We start from the raw sequence: 15,253 nt of genomic DNA on the forward strand, positions 1-15,253 counted from the left end.
TCAAGAAACACATAGAAACTTTTTTAGGAATTTTTACGAGAAAATTAGAACGAACAGTGGTTCAAACAGCAAGAAAACAAGGTGTGAATAGCAAGAAAACAGCAAAAACGCAGCTAAACCAAAGGGAACAGGCCCAAGCCCAAACCTAAGGGGTCCGGACGCACAGGAATCACAGGATTGATCCAGGGGATCAAACCCTAGATCAAACGGCCAGGATTGAAGGGAAATGGACCGGTCTTGGACCGGTCCGGTTCACTGGCCTATACAAGGAGGGGAGCACCGGTTTATTTCATTTGCTATTTTCAAAAATGTGATATATGTGGTGTGTAGTATTTATTTATATAATTTATTTAATATAAATAGAATAATATGAATAATGGAATTATTTAGGAGGTTAGGGAGTAATTAGAAATTAATAGTAATAAGGGAAGTTTTAATGAAAAAGGAGAAGTTATAGTTTTGGTGAGTTAAGAAAGAAAGTCAGAAAAACAGTTTAACGTAAAAACAAGTTGGAGAGGAGAAAAGCTAAGGCAAGGAGAGAAGACCAAGAGAGAAGAACTTAGGAACTGATTTGCTGTGCTTTTTGTCTTTGCAATTCTAAGGTAAGGGTGAGATTATCTTTCAATAGTCATAATATATAATTTCTGAAAATTAATCAATTGAACTGTTCTTAAGGTAAAATTGGGAAATTTAGGGTTAAGGATGATTTTGAAAGAAAAGGTATAAGGATCAGGTTTATATTGTTGTACTTTGATGTTTAGTATGTTTTCTTAATCTATGTTGTTGATGCTGATCGTAATTGGAATGAAAATAGAATATGATGAATGAATTTTGGAAGCCTTGCATGAATGCTTGAATGAATAGAATTGATGTTGTTGATGTTTAGTTTTTCCGTTCCTTGATGTCTGGTTGTGTATAGGACTCGTAAACATTTCAGGAAAACGTTTTGGGTGATCAGGGGATTAAAATTGGGTTTTTGGAGTGAGGAGAAGTCTGAAAATCGTAGCTTTTACCCTGCCCAGATGATTGGTCGCTTAAGCGAAGCATCCGTCGCTTAAGCGAACATTCACGTGAACTACCCAGAATGTGATTTTACCCGTTCGCTTAAGCGAACAGTGAGCGAACTGGTAAGCGAAAATTAAGTTTGATTCTGCCAAGAATTCGCTTAAGCGAGCCGTGAGCGACCCATAAGCGAACTGAACCTAGACCTACTGTAAGCTGGTCGCTTAAGCGAACTAGCCGTCGGTTAAGCGAACTGGGTGTTAGACAGCCTTTTCTGAATCTTGCTTCGTACACTAGGGGACCCTTTTGAGTACTTCTAGGTGTTTCTCTTAGCTTGTGTAACTTTGTATAGACATGAAATCCTACTTAAAATTCACGATGTTAATTAGTTGGTTATTTTTATGAATTTGAAGATGTTGATGTACTTGAATCAAGTGAATGTACATGTTGCATGAAAAAGGTGGTGAGTCATATAAGTACATATGCATTTGTCGTTGAGTTGTATGCAGATATACACAAGTGGAGTCAGTTGCATAAGCATAAAAACGATGAGGACTTCGGTTCTGGAACGCTTTGTCGTTCAAAACGATGGAACACTATGTTGTTCAAAACGATGTTAACGATGAGGACTCATGTCCTGATAAAAGAATGCTTTAACCATTCTATAACGATGAGGGCTTCGGCTCTGTTATGGTACCACATGCATAGTTGCATTTGTTGAGGAGTCTTAGTGGAGTTGTCATGTCCTGCATGAGTCTTAGAGGTGAAGTCGGGTTGTTGCATGAGTCGTTTGTTTACTGTTTTTATTACTGTTGGATGTTGAAGTTGCTAATGATGCTATACTATAATTGATGAATGATTAAGATGATAGGGTGTTAGATTCATTTGTGTTATTATATATTATTATTATTGTTTGAAAATCTCACCCCTTCTGCTTGAAAATGTTGCCCTTCCTATGGGTAACTTGCAGGTGATCCTGAGTAGTAGGTGGTGGCTCACAGTGTCTAGGGCTCTAATACGTGGGATGGGATTTTATTGCTTGAATTCTTTCCTATGTATCAATTTTGAAATATTGCTGATGTAGCCCTTTGGTGATTGAATTTTATGTTGAAATGGCTCTTATGCCAAGAATATTTATTGGAGACTTATTGATGTTGCAAATAAATCCGCTGCGAGTTTAATGACAATTTATGAATGACGTTTGATTAAATAGATTTTTATATACACTCTATTTAGAAGATTTTAAATGAAGAAATGTGGCATGCCCGTTGTGATTACTCTGATTATTGATGTATTATTATTATTTTAATTGATTTTGGGAAACGGGGTGTTACAATTGGTATCAGAGCAGGTTGGTCCGTCCGACCGTGTAGTAGAGTCGTGTTGAGCCACCTAGGATAGAGTGTTAACTCTAAAGTTGTCTTTGTTGTTTTCTGATTGCTATTTCTTATGTAGAACCTTGAGATGGCCGGTCGTAACGATGCTGCTATCGCTGCTGCACTTGAGGCTGTTGCTCAAGCTGTAGGACAGCAACCAGCTGCTGCTAACGGTGAAGTGAGAATGCTGGAGACTTTCCTGAGAAACCATCCAACAACATTCAAGGGAAGGTATGACCCCGATGGAGCCCAGACATGGCTGAAGGAAGTAGAGAGGATCTTCAGAGTCATGCAGTGCTCTGAGGTGCAAAAAGTGCGGTTCGGGACACACATGCTGGCTTAGGAGGCAGATGATTGGTGGGTAGGCCTTTTACCTATGTTGGAACAAGACGGAGCGGTGGTGACATGGACTGTATTCAGGAGGGAATTCCTGAATAGATACTTTCCGGAAGATGTCCAAGGGAAGAAAGAAATAGAATTTCTGGAGTTGAAGCAGGGTGACATGTCTGTCACAGAGTATGCTGCCAAGTTCACGGAACTTGCAAAGTTTTATCCTCACTACACTGCGGAGACAGCTGAGTTCTCCAAATGTATTAAATTTGAAAATGGTTTGAGAGCTGACATCAAGAGAGCCATTGGATATCAGAAGATCAGAATTTTCTCAGAATTGGTGAGTAGCTGTAGAATTTATGAGGAGGATACAAAGGCTCATTATAAGGTGATGAGTGAGAAAAGGAATAAGGGTCAGAGTAGTCGCCCGAAGCCCTACAGTGCTCCTACTAACAAAGCCAAACAAAGATTAAATGATGAGAGGCAGCCTAAGGGGAGAAATGCTCCTGTTGATGTTGTTTGTTACAAATGTGGTGTGAAGGGCCACAAGAGTAATGCTTGCACCCAAGATGAGAAGAAATGTTTCAGATGCGGTCAGAAGGGTCATATGTTGGCTGAATGCAAGCGTGGAGATATCGTTTGTTTTAATTGTGGCGATGAGGGCCACATTAGCTCGCAGTGCACGCAACCTAAGAAGGTCAGAACTGGAGGGAAGGTTTTCGCTTTGACTGGTACCCAAACTACCAACGAGGATCGACTTATCAGAGGTACTTGTTTCTTTAATAGTACTCCTTTAATTGCTATTATAGACACTGGTGCTACGCATTGTTTCATTGCTTTAGAATGTGCTTATAAGTTGGGCCTAATTGTATCTGATATGAAAGGGGAAATGGTTGTTGAAACTCCAGCCAAGGGTTCAGTAACTACTTCTCTTGTGTGTTTAAGGTGTCCGTTGTCTATGTTTGGTAGAGATTTTGAAGTCGACTTAGTGTGTCTACCGTTGTTGGGAATGGATGTTATTTTCGGGATGAATTGGTTAGAGTATAACCGAGTCTGTATAAATTGTTTTAACAAGACGGTGCACTTTTCTTCTGCGGAAGAGGAGAGTGGAGCAGAGTTTCTAACTACTAAACAATTAAAGCAGTTGGAACGGGATGGAATTCTTATGTTTTCTTTGATGGCATCTTTGTCGTTAGAGAATCAAGCTGTAATTGATAGGCTACCAGTGGTGAATGAATTCCCTGAAGTTTTTCCAGATGAGATCCCTGATGTGCCACCAGAAAGAGAAGTTGAGTTCTCGATTGATCTCTTTCCGGGAACGAAACCAGTGTCGATGGCACCGTATCGTATGTCCGCTTCTGAATTAGCCGAGTTGAAGAAACAGTTGGAGGACTTGCTTGATAAGAAGTTTGTAAGACCCAGTGTTTCGCCGTGGGGAGCGCCTGTGTTATTGGTGAAGAAGAAGGATGGTAGTATGAGGTTGTGCATTGACTATCGTCAGTTGAACAAAGTTACAATAAAGAATAGATATCCACTTCCGCGGATTGATGACTTGATGGACCAGTTGGTAGGTGCTAAATTTTAAGTAAGATTGACCTGAGGTCGGGTTACCATCAAATTAAAGTGAAGGATGAAGATATGCAGAAGACGGCCTTTAGGACACGATATGGTCATTACGAATACAAAGTGATGCCTTTCGGTGTTACTAACGCGCCTGGTGTGTTCATGGAGTATATGAACCGAATTTTCCATGCTTTTCTGGATAAATTTGTGGTGGTATTTATAGATGATATTTTGATTTATTCTAAAACTGAAGAGGAGCATGCAGAACACTTGAAGATTGTGTTGCAGATTTTGAAGGAGAGAAAGTTGTATGCCAAGTTGTCGAAGTGCGAGTTCTGGTTAAGTGAAGTGAGTTTTCTAGGCCATGTTATTTCTGGTGATGGTATCGCGGTTGATCCTTCGAAAGTTGATGCAGTATCTCAGTGGGAAACTCCGAAGTCGGTGACTGAAATCAGAAGTTTCTTGGGTTTGGCTGGTTATTACCGTAGATTCATAGAAGGATTTTCAAAGTTGGCACTTCCGTTGCCTCAGTTGACTTGTAAAGGGAAATCTTTTGTATGGGATGCTCAGTGTGAGAGTAGTTTCAATGAGTTGAAGCAAAGATTGACAATTGCTCCTATTTTAATTTTGCCAAAGCCGGAAGAACCTTTTGTAGTTTATTGTGATGCTTCCAAGTTTGGTTTAGGAGGTGTGTTGATGCAAGATGGAAAGGTGGTAGCTTATGTTTCTAGGCAGCTGAGGGTTCATGAAAAGAATTATCCTACGCATGATTTGGAGCTGGCTGCGGTGGTGTTTGTTTTGAAGATTTGGAGACACTATTTGTATGGTTCAAGATTTGAAGTGTTTAGTGACCACAAAAGTTTGAAATATCTGTTTGACCAAAAAGAATTGAACATGAGGCAGAGGAGATGGCTTGAGTTATTAAAAGATTATGATTTTGGCTTGAATTACCATCCGGGTAAAGCTAATGTAGTTGCAGATGCGTTGAGTAGGAAGACGTTGCACATGTCGGCCTTAATGGTAAAGGAGTTTGAATTGCTCGAACAGTTTAGGGATTTAAGTCTCATGTGAATTGTCATCTCAAAGTGTGCAGTTGGGTATGCTGAAGATCAATAGTGATTTCTTGAATAGTATCAGAGAAGCACAACAAGTTGATGTTAAGTTTGTGGATTTAATGGTTGCTAGTAATCAAGCAGAGAATAGTGATTTCAAGGTTGATGAACAAGGTGTGTTGAGATTTAGAGGCAGAATTTGTATTCCTGACAATGAAGAATTGAAGAAGTTGATTTTGGAAGAAAGTCATAAGAGCAACTTGAGTATTCATCCGGGAGCTACAAAAATGTATCATGACTTGAAGAAACTGTTTTGGTGGTCTGGTTTGAAGAAGGATGTCGCTCGGTTTGTGTATGCGTGTTTGACTTGTCAGAAGTCTAAGGTTGAACATCAGAGGCCTGCAGGTTTGTTGACACCGTTGGATGTACCAGAGTGGAAATGGGATAGCATTTCTATGGATTTTGTGACAAGTTTACCCAATACTCCGAGAGGGCATGATTCGATATGGGTTGTGGTAGACAGGTTGACGAAGTCGGCGCACTTCATTCCGATTAATATCAGTTATCCAGTAGCTCAGTTGGCGGAGATCTACATTCAGAATATTGTTAAGTTGCATGGGGTTCTGTCAAGTATAGTGTCAGATAGAGACCCAAGGTTTACTTCAAGATTTTGGAAGAGTTTACAAGATGCGTTGGGTTCGAAATTGAAATTTAGTTCGGCTTATCATCCGCAGACAGATGGTTAGTCGGAAAGGACGATCCAATCATTAGAGGATTTACTAAGAATATGTGTACTTGAGCAGGGTGGAGTTTGGGATAGTCACCTACCATTGATAGAATTTACATACAACAACAGTTACCATTCGAGTATTGGTATGGCACCGTTCGAAGCTTTGTATGGTCGGAGGTGCAGGACTCCTTTATGCTGGTTCGAGTCGGGAGAAAGTGTTGTGTTGGGGCCGGAATTGGTTCATGAAACTACGGAGAAAGTCAAGATGATCAGGGAGAAGATGAAAGCGTCGCAGAGTCGACAAAAGAGCTATCATGACAAGCGTAGGAAGGACCTTGAGTTTCAGGAAGGTGACCATGTTTTTCTGAGGGTTACTCCTATGACGGGTGTGGGACATGCATTGAAATCGAGGAATTTGACTCAAAAGTTCATTGGTCCTTACCAGATTTCAGAAAGAGTTGGAACTGTGGCGTATAGAGTTGGTTTGCCACCTCATCTTTCGAATTTGCATGACGTATTTCATGTGTCGCAATTGCGGAAGTATGTACCAGATCCTTCGCATGTCATTCCAAGAGACGATGTGCAAGTTAGAGAGAACCTGACGGTGGAGACCTTACCTTTGAGGATTGATGATCGAAAGGTGAAGTCTTTGAGGGGTAAAGAGATACCTCTTGTAAGAGTTGTTTGGGGTGGAGCAACTGGTGAAAGTTTGACTTGGGAATTGGAAAGTAAGATGCAAGAATCATATCCTGAGTTGTTTGTTTGTAGTATTTACTTATATAATTTATTTAATATAAATAGAATAATATGAATAATGGAATTATTTAGGAGGTTGGGGAGTAATTAGAAATTAATAGTAATAAGGGAGGTTTTAATGAAAAAGGAGAAGTTATAGTCTTGGTGAGTTAAGAAAGAAAGTCAGAAAAACAGTTTAACGTAAAAACAAGTTGGAGAGGAGAAAAGCTAAGGCAAGGAGAGAAGACCAAGAGAGAAGAACTTAGGAACTGATTTGCTGTGCTTTTTGTCTTTGCAATTCTAAGGTAAGGGTGAGATTATCTTTCAATAGTCATAATATATAATTTCTAAAAATTAATCAATTGAACTGTTCTTAAGGTAAAATTGGGAAATTTAGGGTTAAGGATGATTTTGAAAGAAAAGGTATAAGGATCAGGTTTATATTGTTGTACTTTGATGTTTAGTATGTTTTCTTAATCTATGTTGTTGATGTTGATCGTAATTGGAATGAAAATAGAATATGATGAATGAATTTTGGAAGCCTTGCATGAATGCTTGAATGAATAGAATTGATGTTGTTGATGTTTAGTTTTTCCGTTCCTTGATGTCTGGTTGTGTATAGGACTCGTAAACATTTCAGGAAAACGTTTTGGGTGATCAAGGGATTAAAATTGGGTTTTTGGAGTGAGGAGAAGTCTGAAAATCGTAGCTTTTACCCTGCCCAGATGATTGGTCGCTTAAGCGAAGCATCCGTCGCTTAAGCGAACATTCATGTGAACTACCCAGAATGTGATTTTACCCGTTCGCTTAAGCGAACAGTGAGCGAACTGGTAAGCGAAAATTAAGTTTGATTCTGCCAAGAATTCGCTTAAGCGAGCCGTGAGCGACCCATAAGCGAACTGAACCCAGACCTACTGTAAGTAGGTCGCTTAAGCGAACTAGCCGTCGCTTAAGCGAACTAGGTGTTAGACAGCCTTTTCTGAATCTTGCTTCGTACACTAGGGGACCCTTTTGAGTACTTCTAGGTGTTTCTCTTAGCTTGTGTAACTTTGTATAGACATGAAATCCTACTTAAAATTCACGATGTTAATTAGTTGGTTATTTTTATGAATTTGAAGATGTTGATGTACTTGAATCAAGTGAATGTACATGTTGCATGAAAAAGGTGGTGAGTCATATAAGTACATATGCATTTGTCGTTGAGTTGTATGCAGATATACACAAGTGGAGTCAGTTGCATAAGCCTAAAAACGATGAGGACTTCGGTTCTGGAACGCTTTGTCGTTCAAAACGATGGAACACTATGTTGTTCAAAACGATGTTAACGATGAGGACGCATGTCCTGATAAAAGAATGCTTTAACCATTCTATAACGATGAGGGCTTCGGCTCTGTTATGGTACCACATGCATAGTTGCATTTGTTGAGGAGTCTTAGTGGAGTTGTCATGTCCTGCATGAGTCTTAGAGGTGAAGTCGGGTTGTTGCATGAGTCGTTTGTTTACTGTTTTTATTACTGTTGGATGTTGAAGTTGCTAATGATGATATACTATAATTGATGAATGATTAAGATGATAGGGTGTTAGATTCATTTGTGTTATTATATATTATTATTATTGTTTGAGAATCTCACCCCTTCTGCTTGAAAATGTTGCCCTTCCTATGGGTAACTTGCAGGTGATCCTGAGTAGTAGGTGGTGGCTCACAGTGTCTAGGGCTCTAATACGTGGGATGGGATTTTATTGCTTGAATTCTTTCCTATGTATCAATTTTGAAATATTGCTGATGTAGCCCTTTGGTGATTGAATTTTATGTTGAAATGGCTCTTATGCCAAGAATATTTATTGGAAACTTATTGATGTTGCAAATAAATCCGCTGCGAGTTTAATGACAATTTATGAATGACGTTTGATTAAATAGATTTTTATATACACTCTATTTAGAAGATTTTAAATGAAGAAATGTGGCATGCCCGTTGTGATTACTCTGATTATTGATGTATTATTATTATTTTAATTGATTTTGGGAAACGGGGTGTTACAGATAGCATGTCAGATTTGCAATTCATAGAGATGTGTAGAGCCAGATTATGGTATTTCCCTGCTTCAGGAAGCTCATTCTCGCCAAACCACAGATTATTGCAAGCAGTGATATTCCCCACTATGCTGCCGAAGTGGTCCACAGTGACCTCGTGGTCCACATAGGCTTGTTCTAGTACTTTCAAGAGGGTGTTTCTGTGAGCCGCGGAACTCAGAAGTAAAGACAAGATGGATATCTTTGACGGAGTTTGTAACAGCTGATCCACGATCATGTAGTCACTTCTCTTGATTAACCTCAAAATCTCATCTAAGTTGGAATCCTCGATAGACTGGCCTGGCCGGGAAACATCTGGTGGAGGCACTTTATCACTGGGTATAGCGGTAGGTATAGCGGTCTTCTTTGGGAACAGCGGCGGGTGGACTTTTCCACTCCTCAGGGTTGTAGTCTCCTCGGCAATGTTGCTTATCACGGTTGAGGACGCCAGGGGTACCTCTACTCCATTTTCAATCATGGTGGCATTGTACTTGTAAGGAATAGCCTTTGTAGAAGTGTAAGGTACTGGTCCGGGCAGTCTTATCACTAGAGGCTCGATACTCCCTTTTGGAGGCATACTCCTGGCAGGCGGATCATGAAAGACTGGCACAATCACACAAATGTCGCTGACAGTCAGATAATTGTCGTTCATGAGGCTTTGGATATCATTCTGAACAACGTAGCAACCCCAAGGATTATGGCGGCATTCTGGGCAATTGGCATGATCATGGTCAAACAAGGAGGCTTGGCATAGCTTGATGTGTAGCGGTACCAGAGGAGTTGCAACATTACGGACGTCAAGACTAGGAACTTCTTCATGAGTCTCGATCATGTTCACAGCAGCGTGATTCGGAAGAGGATTGTCAAGAACATGAGGGACATTGTTCTCAAAAGTTAACTTTCCCTGGTCAATGAGCTTCTTTACAATGTACTTCAAAGCGTAACATCCTTCAAAATCATGGCCCAGAGCACCTTGATGGAAATCGCACTTGAGGTCAGAACGGAACCTGGGAGGCAACGGGTTAGGTGGAGGCTTGCCCTGCCTGGTTGTGCAGTTCCCTTTGAGAAGCAAAGTCGGGAGCAGCTCGGCGTACAACATTGGTATCGGAGGAAAGGTAGGTCTGGTTTGTTGCTGCTGCTGTTGAGCCAGCGGCTGTTGCTGCATTTGCTGAGCAATGGCATTGACGGGTACCTGAGGTTGACCCGGCGATGGCGGATACTGGTGATAAAATGGTGGGAAGAAAGGATGCTGAGAGTATTGCATGTACTGATACGGCGGAGGTAGCTGAGCAGCATTGATGGGGGCAACAGTAGCCATGGATTGACTGGTTCCGGCAGATACCATCCCTACTTCTGTCTCTTTCTTCTTATGATGACCATTGCCATACTTCCTTGATGCATTTGCAGAGGATTCACCTTCCTCAAACACAATAATGCCATCTCTGACAGCCTCTTCTAAGCGAGTTCCCATGGTGACCATCTCAGAGAAGTCACTTGGAGCAGCGATGATCATTCTTTCGACATAATCCTTTTTCAGAGTCTTCAGGAATGTCTGAGTCATCTCCTCTTCATTAAGAGTAGGAGTAACACGGGCAGCCGCCCTCCTCCATCTCTGTGCATACTCGCGGAAGCTTTCATCTTTCTTCTGGCAAAGGGACCTGAGGAATTCCCTGTTTGGTTTCAGTCTGGTGTTGAACCCATAGTGGCTTTTGAAAGCAGCAGCAAATTCATCAAAAGTGTGAATGTCGTCTCGGCTTAAGCTGGTATACCATTCTGCAGCATCTTCCATTAGACTATCCTGAAAGCAGTGGATCATGAGTGAATCATTGTCTGAGTAGTTAGCCATCTTCCGGACATATTTGATGATGTGATTCTGTGGACAAGTTAGCCCATTTTATCGGTCGAAATCCGGAACCTTGAACTTCTTAGGGACATCCACCTTCGGTACCAAGCAGAGATCATGAGTCTTAACAGTATCGCTACTTCCCCGATTAGCTTTGATTTCCCGACAGAGTTCTTTAGCAAGTTCCTCCATCATTTCTTCCATTGTTTTAATCACGGGGATGCTTCCGCGATGCGCGTTGATGTTAACACCTTGAGATATGGCATGCACAATGGGCTCAGTGACAGTGGCCGTTGTCTGAGACAAGGTGGTATTGATAGAGACAGGGTTCGTCCCAGGAATCTGGCCATTATTGACAGTACCAGAAACGCCAGCTGCAGTATTAGGAGAGTAATATGGTGACAGTCCATAAGGAAACCCGTTTGGCATAGCAAATTGAGCGTTGGGAGATGTAGTTGGGATCACACCTGTAGATGCCGGTATGGATGTGGCCGGTTGTTCCTGGGCGGCTAGCAGAGCAATCATGGTGTCATTGGCCTTAGCCAATTCTTCCCTCAGAGAAGCTAACTCTGTACGGAGCTGAGCATTTTCTTCTTCCATGGCTACCTTATTCCTTCTTCTGTATGATCTAGTCTGGTGAACTCTGGTAGGTTGATAAATCCTTCGGGCACGAGCCACCTTTCAAACTGTGGCAGAAGAACCAGGAGGCGATGAGCACTTGGAAGCTTTTTGTGACCGATGAATGATGCATATGATGCATGATATGTACAAATGCAGATGCAAAAATGACTCTTTTTTGTCATCGAAGGGTTTTAGACAAATTAGAAACTTTGTAAACATTATTTAACGAGCAAAGCAATACGAAGTTTTACAAGGTAAATCCCTTTAAAGTGCTAAGCCAAGGGCAGACTTTGAAATTTTAACAATACAAGCAAATAAGACTCTCAAGCATAGGAAGCGGTGGGATGGTCGTCGGACTCGGACTCGGACTCTGAATCCGAACCGTAGTATCTAGCATAGAAATCACGTCGTCCTCTAGCTCTCTTGGGGTCCCGCATGAGCAACTTATCTTTCTCCTCAAGTTCCTTCCGAACTTTAGCTAACTCTCTTTTCAACATCAGGTTTTCATGAGTCTTCTGCTCATCCTTACCATCCAAAGTCATAATCAGATTCTCAGCCTTATTGTATCGAGCTTTCCACATCTGCTTCTCGTGTCTCTCCATGGCTAGATGCTCCTAATACATCTCCTGAGTCGCGGGAGGTAGAGGTAAAGGTATAGATGGAGCAGATGCAGATACATATCTCATAGCAGGGTAAGGCATACCAATCTTCTCGGCCCGATCTATCACCCACTGGGTATAGGCCTCATGAGCAATGCCAGATCTCACACCCAAATGCTTCACACTCTTCCTACGAACTTTGGACCAAGCATCCACGAAAGCCGCCCTTTGTCCGGTGGGGGCATTTGAATAGTAGAAGAACTTCGGAGATGTAGCAAGATTGATGGGCTTTGCCTTCATCGGGAAACCAAATTGTCTCATAGCAAGTTCAGGATTGTAGTTGATTCCTCCACGGGTACCAAGGAGAGGTACGTTGAGGAAATCCCCATAACCAGTAATGATCTCCTTAGCCTGAGCGGCGGGAGTAAGCCAGATCACCTCATTAGGAGTGAGAGCCATAATCCGCTGTGAGTAAGACCAATTCTCCGGGTTGGTATGGAAAAAGCTCGGAAGGTGAGAAATAAACCATCTATATAGGAGAGGCATGCAGAAAAGGATATATCCACGACCTTTGAGAGTCCGATCATGGATAGCATGGTATGTGTCAGCTAGCAAAGTAGGAATCGGATTCTTGGAATGGAAGATCTCAATAGTGTTCATATCCACGAAGTTGTCAAGATTTGGAAAGAGAACGAGCCCATAGATAAGTAATGCAAGAATAGCTTCACGAGTGTCTTGACAAGTAGTGTCGAGATTAGCCTTCTCTAGTAGATACTTTGAAGTGAACCCTCGGATGTGAGATTTGGTGACGAGATAGTTGGAGACATCGGAAGTCTTGAGATAGAGATCCTTGGCGATAACCAAAGGAGTAAGAGAAGACCCGGGACCGGTGAAGGGCGTCCTCTCAGCTATAGGTAAACCCACCAAATCGGAATAAGCCTCAAGAGTAGGAACCAACTGAAAGTCCGGGAAAGTGAAGCAACGGAAGTACGGGTCATAGAATTGCACCAACTTCTCTTCAACATTGGTCCGGAGAATGCTAAGCAAACCACCATATCGGAGTCGGAAACCGGTTGGACTTTTAACCTTGGGTGCCAACTCCCTTAAGCTAACCAAATCCACTTCCTTGAATTTGTAGGACTTGGTCTTCTTCATACCTGCGATTATTTACAAAATTTTAATTTGTTTAAACCCTTCGACGAATGCATGGAAAAGTTTTATGCATGAATGCATGTATGCATGATTGTTTTTCAGTTACAGAGAAAACATGGTGGGTTGAGTTTCAAGGTCGAGGAGCCACGGGTGGGCACGGCGTCCGGTGAAACTAGGGCTTAGGATAGTAGTAACCAAGGTTCTAATGAAGTTCCCAAACTGCAACCTCTCCTACGCATATCATGGTAGCACGGGACAACGTTCGTTCCATGTTTATTCGCAAGAAGGTCTCGGTTTGAGTGAAGTCGCCATTCTGTTATCTGGATTTTGGGGTGTCAAGTCATTAATTAGGCTTGAACCTTTCAATCTTTGATATTCTCTATTTTTTCTTGAGAAGGGGAAAATTGAGAAAACCCTTTGAAACTCTAAGTTCGGGGGTCGTTTTCGTTACGGGAAGGTGTTAAGCATCCGGAACGACCATAGTATTCTATAGGAACCGTTTTCCTAAGTTTATGACTACGCTTTATTTTTATGCTTATTTATGGAAAAGAAAATTTATTTAGTTTAAGAACGGAGGGAGGAAAATGTTTGAGATTTTATTTTATTGGACTTGGAGAGGTTTTGACCTCTTGCCTACATACCCTTTTAAGGGATCAAAATTCCATGTAGTTCTCTCTCAAAAAATTGTTTTTGTGTGTTTGATTGATTTTAAGTTTTGCAAATGGTTTTGAAGAAGAGAAGGAGGCCGTAAAGGCATGAGACGAGACAATAGTGAATGGTTGGTTCAATTATTAAAGAAAGAGTGTCTAAGTAGAAATTAAAATTCATTGAAGTTTTGATTAAGAAAATAAAGGAAAATACAATGGAGTGTTGACTCCAAGGTTTATTAGAGAAAAAAAGTTTGAGTTATGGAGTTATTTCCGGGAAAATGATATTTTTTCTAAGTATTGCGTTTCCTAAACATACATCTAAGCGGTAAACATACAACGTGTGTGCGTGTCGGTGTACATCATTATAGAGAGTCCATTGTCCTTTACACTTTGCCCTAGTTTACATGCTATGGTCTTGCAAGAAATTAAAAGGAAATTAAACTACCTAGAACTATTACATGTCCACTTAACATAAGAATGAATAGGAATGAAATGATGAAATGCTATAAAATGGATGAGACATAGAACAAAATGGTTAGTAAAATAAGGCATGAAAATATGGCAAGGAGAGCAAACAAAGGAATATAGGATAAACGGTAAAATAACGACGATAACCACAATACAAAGAGAAATGAAATAGTTGCAAGGCAAGAAATTAACAAATCATGTCGAAAACAGCGAAACACACACACAAACAGCGACATTCTCATCATGAAATTGCACATCGGACATTCATACCATAGATCAAGATATCACGAACGGAAAAACAAGAAATTGCATGAAATTCAACTAAAGAGAAAAAGTAATCAAGAAAGCAACACATATATTTTTTATCAATTTTATAACATGTAAAACATCACAAAAAAGTCAAAAATGTATCAAGAAACACATAGAAATTTTTTTAGGAATTTTTACGAGAAAATTAGAACGAACAGTGGTTCAAACAGCAAGAAAACAAGGTGTGAATAGCAAGAAAACAGCAAAAACGCAGCTAAACCAAAGGGAACAGGCCCAAGCCCAAGCCCGGTCCGGTTCACTGGCTTATACAAGGAGGGGAGCACCGGTTTATTTCATTTGCTATTGTCCTTTCTCTCTCTAACTTCTCACTTCTCTCATCTCTCTCTAACTTCTCACTTCTCTCATCTCTCTCTGACTTCCTCCGCCGGACTCATGAACGAACGGCCGGGGAAGATGAAGATCTGGCCGGAACCTTCATAGGTCTGCCGAAATCTTCATCTTCTCCGGTGAGATCTCCAGTTTCCGGCAACCTCTAACCTCACCAGAACTTCAAAATTCTTACGTCTTTCTACTCGCCTCTAAACCCTAAACACGAATCTAACACTGATTTTCACAAACAAGGCTTGAAACAACGTAGATCTAGAATTTTCATACGGTTTTGAAAATTATTTTTAGGTTTTTTCAACTTTTTGAATGTAACCGTTCAAACTCCTACAGATCTATATAGTTTCGTCTTTGTTACTGTTCTTGAGAAAGAAAGATGAAGTTTGAGTTTTACCTGAGTTTTTAAT

General features: G+C 40.9%; 1 protein-coding gene across 1 annotated transcript; it reads right to left on the reverse strand.

Moving 5' to 3' along the window:
* Positions 1 to 6,102: 6,102 nt before the first annotated feature.
* Positions 6,103 to 11,227, reverse strand: LOC112420142 (uncharacterized). The gene is made up of 5 exons (XM_039827890.1): positions 10,919 to 11,227; positions 9,898 to 10,657; positions 9,632 to 9,807; positions 8,828 to 9,529; positions 6,103 to 6,147 (listed from the first exon to the last, which is right to left on the reverse strand). The coding sequence occupies exons 1-5, from the start codon at positions 11,225 to 11,227 to the stop codon at positions 6,103 to 6,105; spliced, it is 1,992 nt and encodes a 663-aa protein (XP_039683824.1).
* Positions 11,228 to 15,253: the final 4,026 nt, after the last annotated feature.

The sequence above is a fragment of the Medicago truncatula genome, chromosome 7, assembly GCF_003473485.1.
Source record: "Medicago truncatula cultivar Jemalong A17 chromosome 7, MtrunA17r5.0-ANR, whole genome shotgun sequence".
Taxonomy (NCBI): domain Eukaryota; kingdom Viridiplantae; phylum Streptophyta; class Magnoliopsida; order Fabales; family Fabaceae; genus Medicago; species Medicago truncatula.

What these genes read in the sequence shown, in the direction of transcription:
- LOC112420142 (XM_039827890.1), bottom strand. Translation starts at nt 11,227, where the DNA reads ATGATTGCTCTGCTAGCCGCCCAGGAACAACCGGCCACATCCATACCG. An exon ending in CGCATCGCGGAAGCATCCCC is followed by an intron (nt 10,658 to 10,918) that starts GTGATTAAAACA and finishes CACTGCTTTCAG; the next exon opens with GATAGTCTAATGGAAGATGC. An exon ending in GTAATGTTGCAACTCCTCTG is followed by an intron (nt 9,530 to 9,631) that starts GTACCGCTACAC and finishes TACGTTGTTCAG; the next exon opens with AATGATATCCAAAGCCTCAT.